Source organism: Carcharodon carcharias, chromosome 9 (genome assembly GCF_017639515.1).
Source record: "Carcharodon carcharias isolate sCarCar2 chromosome 9, sCarCar2.pri, whole genome shotgun sequence".
Lineage (NCBI taxonomy): Eukaryota > Metazoa > Chordata > Chondrichthyes > Lamniformes > Lamnidae > Carcharodon > Carcharodon carcharias.
In genome coordinates this window covers 1,906,190-1,912,681 of record NC_054475.1, presented here as the reverse complement: position 1 = coordinate 1,912,681, position 6,492 = coordinate 1,906,190, and the positions used below count along the sequence as shown (strand labels likewise).

The 6,492-nt window shown below is 37.4% G+C and overlaps 1 protein-coding gene across 1 annotated transcript in view; it reads right to left on the bottom strand.

Moving 5' to 3' along the window:
* Positions 1 to 256: 256 nt before the first annotated feature.
* The window catches only part of LOC121281941 (proline/arginine-rich end leucine-rich repeat protein), a 36,202-nt gene continuing 29,966 nt past the window's right edge, over positions 257 to 6,492 (bottom strand). Inside the window, exon 3 of the mRNA XM_041195171.1 lies at positions 257 to 4,914. Coding sequence (XP_041051105.1) covers positions 4,739 to 4,914 — 176 coding nt within the window. The 3' untranslated portion in view covers positions 257 to 4,738. The remainder of the gene's footprint in view (positions 4,915 to 6,492) is intronic.

The window sequence follows — 6,492 nt, the reverse complement described above, 5'->3', positions numbered from 1 at the left end:
GATTCCAGCCTTGACTGAAAGACACAATTTCTTCCAGGTGGACAAACCTGACCAAGTTCAATCTACGGGCAACCACTAAAATGGTAGGCATGATTCCTTTCCCACATCGCTCACATTTCCCAGCAGGACACCCAAAACGTTTTACTTCAAACATGATATAAAATAAATAATTTTGAATAATGAAGCAACAGACTAATACTGCATGGCTTTGCCAGTATCATTCATAATCGGAGCTTTTAATTTCAAGGCATTAAGCTTCATTTCCAGTGACTTTATTAAAAATATTTCAAGTATTGAAATAACATTCATTTATTGACGTGTAGGACGGCAATTTTACAATTCTTCGAATCAAAAAGTACACCAGCCCTTTCATTGATCCACCACATATGGGATTTAAACCTTAACATAAACCCATATATTATCCTTTAATTATTTCATAAGCTGAAAAACGATTACAGTTTTAATTGTAAGCATTGACAAATATAGTGCCTTTTGGATTAAAAGTTCAAGGGAACTTAAGTTTTTTTTGTGGTGTCTCACATGCTAAAATTGATTATGATCATTACAGTTTGAATTACCAAATGGATTTCTTACATTTAAAGGAAGAAAAAAATAACTTAAATTAATTGTGCCCTGTTTATGCTCCCAAGCTATCCCAAAATGCTTGATAGCCAATTAATTATGGCAACTTGCAGTTACTGTTATCTGAGAAAACATGGCAACTGGTTTCCACACAGCAAGATCTCAAAAACAGCAAAGAGAGAAATAATCAGTTAAGTTGTTTTTGGTGGCATTGTTTAAGGGATGAATATTGACCAGCATGTTGGAAAAATTCCTTATTCTTCTTTAAATAGTGATGTGAGATCTTCCACATCTACCTGAATGGACATTTTGTGCTCAAATGCCTTCCCACAGGCTCTTGGAAGGCAAATTAGATAGACCTTGCCCCTTTTTACATCTAGAAATTCCTATAATCCAACAATAATGATGATGTGTACAAAGGTTTCATTTTAGTGACAACAATTATGCCTAATGAAGAAAATCTTATAATAGATAGAATCTATCTTGCGGAAACATGTTCAATCCTTTACAAGCCAGTAAGAATTCTCCAGGGTGTCCTCTATTCCTGCTGGATTCTGTGTGATTTATCCATTGGCCTCTGGTAGATTTTGTATGAGATGTTTCATTAAGGATAGCTGATCCAATGACTTTGATTGTCTGCTATTAATTTGCTTATAGGAATTCACACCAAAATAGCGATTTAAAAGTATTAAAGTGGTAGATCTTTGCAGTATTCTCTGTTTTTGCTTCAGGATTCCAGCTCAGCTTTGAGGTTAAATGTAAATGCTGCAGTAAAGTCTCTTTATTACTGAGAATTATAGTTACTGAGAAACCCTTTCCCATTTTCCTTTCCATTGGTTCTACTCCATATGTTTAAACAACTCTATAATTTACCACTTTTCAAACATTTGACAGAAGGACCACAAAAAAACAGTTTTAAAAGATCATTTACTGCATTTAAAAAAAATCTCTCAATGTCCTTTTATGCTGAAGAACTGTTATTCCATTTATTTAATTTTTATTAAATGTGGAGTAAGCAATGCTGACATTATTTGCTTTTGTGCAAGAAATGCATTAAACTGCACTGCAGTAAATTACAGATCTCAGCAAATAAATGGATAAAACAAAGCAAATGAAAACAATTTGCATATCAACTTCTATGGGGGAGGGGCTTAAAGCTGCAATTTGTTATAGTTGAATATGTTGGCTATAATTATTGCTACAAATATTGCTTAATAAAATATGCATGCAAGAAATGTGAAATTTTTGAAAGTTATGATACAATTAATATTTGACAGATAAATTTTAAAATAAACATTCTTCAAAACAAAGGCGATAACAGCAGTAATCTATCATTGTATAAAGCAAAGCTCTGAGAGTGGATATTTGTAAACAGAAGGCTTGCCAGGCACATTTTAGCTTTGAAAACTTTTAGCTCTTTAGGTTTAATAGTTTATGTATTTGTTAACTGATGTATAGGTGAGGCAGAAATATGTGGCATCATTAAAATAAAACCTTATCTGCTATAAAATATTGCAGCTTTAAAGACCTTTGTGCTATATTATCCAGGATGAATGGATTTCCATGTCAATTCCTTGGCATTAACACCACTGAATCCCTCACCATCAACTTCCTAAGAATCACCATTGACCAGAAATTAAACTCGACCGGCTGCATCAAGTCCATGGCTACTAGAGCAGCTCAGAGGCTGGGTATTTTGCAATGAATGGCTCACTGCCAGATTCCCTAAAGCCTCTATACCATCCACTAGGCACAGTCAGGATTGTGATGGAATTCTCTGCACTTATCTGGATGAGTGTAGCCAAAGCAAAACTCAAGAAGTTCAACATTGTCCAGCGCAAAGCAGTCTGCTTAATTGACACCCCATTCACCACCTTAAAAATTAACTCCGACCATTGGCACACTACAAAAGATGCACAACAGAAACTTGCTGAGTCTTCCTTGGAAGCACCTTCGTAAGCCATAACTTCTGCCACCTAGAAGGACAAGGCAATTGATGCACATGAATACTAGAGCCTCCCAGCTCCCCTCCAAATCACATACCATCTCAACTTGGACATATATATTGCTGTACCATCATTGTTCCTGGGTTTAAATCCTGGAACACCTTGCCTAAGAGTATTTTGGAGTATAATGGACTGCAACTGTTCAACAAGAAGGCGCACCACAACCTTCACAAGGGCAGCTATATGATGAGCAATAAATAATGGCCTTGCTATCAACATCTATATCCCAAGAATGAAATTTTAGTAAATTGAACCAGACCAAGCTGTTCTATAAGTGAAAGCAGAATTCAGGAACTTTGGTTGTGGATACAAAATCTAAGCCAACCTACATCAAACCAATTTTATTGAAGACATGTATACTGCTGGTGCATAATGTGTATTTGCTAGTTTCAAGAAGATAATATTTGCAAACTAAAACAAATAGTCTTCTCAGGCCCTAATATTTCCTGAAGCATCATTCTGGATCCCTACACCCTCCAAAAGTACCTCTTAGCCTAGAATGAATTCTTGGGCATAAATAATTGAAAAGGCATGTACAAATAAGGAACTGCTCCTCTATTTCAATTCTTCTGTTTACTTCTCCTGCACATTTTACATGTAGATTTATCTTGCTGAATCTGCAAACTTTCGAGTTTGTGAAAAATATATACAGTGCAAACTCAGAGACAAGTGAAATACCCTCATCGATGGCCTGGTGATACATTCTAGAGAGTCTAAGACTCACATTGTGAAGGCTGCAATGTATTTTGTGAAGATTGTGTTAGGGTTATGGATCATTGCTCATTGCCGTGCTTGTGGCATCACTGATCTGCCTCAAGCGAGGCTGATAGGAGCAGCCCAGCCGCATGAGGATAGACAGATTTAAATAAATTGAAGCAATTGAGCAGAATGCAAAATAGACCCAATTTAGCATGTTTGAATTACACTACAAACACTAATTTTGTCCTCCCTTTCTGGATCGCATACTAATGAATTTTGGAAGTGATAATTATTTCTGCTATTATCTTGTCTATTAGTTTTACATCAATGGAGCCAGCTGCCGAAAAGGGACAAAAATGACTATTTAGTCATTTCCAAGTCAGCACAAATTCAACAGCCTGTAGGCTGATGACTGTTAACTGACTGCGCATGAAATATTAAGTCTGTGTGCAGGATAAAACTACACAGTGTAAACAATTAATAATGACAAAAACCTTTAGTGGGACCAAATAAACCAGAAGTAGCTGCTAATGATGCATTTTTACTTCTAAAACCTTTATTACCTTACATTAATATTCTATGTAATTGGTGATGGACTTACAAGCAAGACAGAATCCTGTTGATAGCCCCAGCACAGCTCTTGTTTGGTTCAACTTACATGGAAGCCCATTCATCCCTTGATTTTCACATTGAGAAGTGAGGACAAATAGGCAACAAATTAGAAAAAGAGAAGAGGAATAGATTGTAACATTTCCAGCAGTGATTACCAGACCGTTACACAGCGGCTTCACATAGAAAGTAGCACCTGAGCTTCCACCAGAAACAGAAACTAAATTAGAAAAACACAATGCTTATGCCTTCTTGTGGTATCCACCACAGCTGGAGAAATTACCAAGGTCATCATTTGCGCATAGTCTTAACTTCACAAGCACACTTAAAAATATTACTCAGACCCAATACACCCCATGATTGGAGAACTTGAGAATCAGAAAGGAGATCACAAGGAATTCCAATCTGTGTTCTGTAGGTACAAGATTCATAACAGTTTCACTGTTTTATTCTTCCTAAATATTAACCAATTTTTTTTTAAACCTGTTTTTTCGTTGTCTCTTACACGATTGATTGGTGTGTTTGGAGGCTGAACCATGTCTATATGCAACAGACTGAACAGATCAGCTGGTCTTGTCGTTCTTTTCCATATGGTACTTCTGTGGAGAAAAAGGTGGTGTACACTATCGCTGGTTTAATACAGGTGTGATGACCCCACTTGGATCAATTTGGACCTTTTGAGTCCAAATGTTATTCTGAAAGGAAAGAAGCTGTTTCTGCAGTACTTTGTGCCTGACCATTTAACATAATCATAGCAATAATCTGACAGAAAGAAAGCTGGACCAAAGGCCCTAGTTTAAAATTGGCTCTGTTGAAAGAGGAGAAAAAGAACTTGCAAGCTTTCAAACCACTATTGCCTGCAAGAGTCTAAAACACATCCTTATTTCCATTGGTATTGGGGGCGCCAGCGCATTCCCATCCAATCGTAGATATCGAAGGCGAGGTATCATGTCCAAGTCATGGGCATGTAAAGCAATGTTACCAAGGGGACAAGGGCAGATTTCAGTTCCATTGATTTCTGTGAGGAAGGAAAAAAAGTAATTTTAATAATCATACACACATATAATTTATTTTGAAAACCATATGTCCACATGCGTTTCCTGCATCAACCTTTTCCTCAAATTCCTATGTCCGCTTTTATGGTGGCATATGTCTATGTAATCCAGTCACGCTGTAATGATAGCCTTTTTCCAGTCGTGGCACTGTTGGCACCTCCATTTTGTACCTCCCAGCTCCTCATTATGTACTGCAAAAAAACATTTGGGCTATACCCAACTATACATATTAAGAAAGAATTGATAGGTTGAGTCTCTTTTTTCTTTAAAGCAGAAGGGCTGAGGGGTGACCTCAGAGGGGAACTTAAAATACTGAGAGGTTTTGCTAGAGTAGATACAGACACGATGCTTCCTCTTGTGGGGAAGAACATAACCAGAGGCTATCAATATCCAATAGGATCGCTTTTCCCAAGAAATGATGAGAATATGGAACTTACTAACACACGGAGTGACTGAAGCGACTAATGTTGATACATCTAAGGGAAGCTAGACAAACATATGAGAGGAAAAGGATTGGAGGGCTATGATGATAGATTTAGATCAGGAAAGATAGGAGGAGGCTTAACTGAAGCATAAATTCATGTTTATGGCATAAACTGGTTAGGCAGAATGGCTTGTTTTTGTCCTGTAAATCCTATGCAATCCTAAAATTCAATGTACTTTGCAGGTTCCAAAATTGCTTTAAACTTTGTGAAATTATTATATAAAAATAAGGGGAGAATTCATAAAAATGCAGAGTGAATTACACCTGCCTGCCCTGCTCAAATTCTCCTCACCCTCTGATCCCTTTACACTTGAATTGCCTTCACTCCCTGAGTGCAATGACTCATAGGGCAGCCACTGCCAGAGGCCACAAATTCCAGGCATCATTGTGACGTGCAGGGATGATAACACCACATGGGGGGTGAGGAGGGGACTGGTGGGGGGGGGGGGGGGTGGTTAATGGCATCACCATCATCATCATCGTCATCTATAGAATGACATCATCACATATGGGGATCTATCGCAGTTCGAGAGATAATGTGTAGAGTCTGGGGAATGGGAAGAAAATATGAAAATCAATCTGTTTTCTGTGTCCCAGTTGCTTTGAGGCTGCTGCAGAAGAGGAAAGGAATGAGCACAGGCCCCTTCCAGTGCTACACTGAAGTAAGTGTACGAAGGATCAAAATGCCAGAGACAGTGGGCAGATCGGCTAAAAACTGGATTGCCCAGTATAAAACCGGAAGAATGGCCACCATAATGACACGGAGGTTAATGCAGTAATTCTTTTGCATTGCATACATAAACTTAAAAAAATGTTCTGAACATAAATTAAAAAGCATTCAGATTTATATATATATATATATATATGTATCTTCATATATAAATTGAAGTCATTTTATATGGATGCCTGATTTTTTAAATGATATTTTAGTGCCTTGATGCAGGAGGATTTTAATTTCAAGATTAATATAGGGTTTGAGGGATGATTTAGCAGGATATTGTGATATGTGGTGTCATTATCCAACACTGTAGGCATGAATGAGTTACGTTGTTTTCTC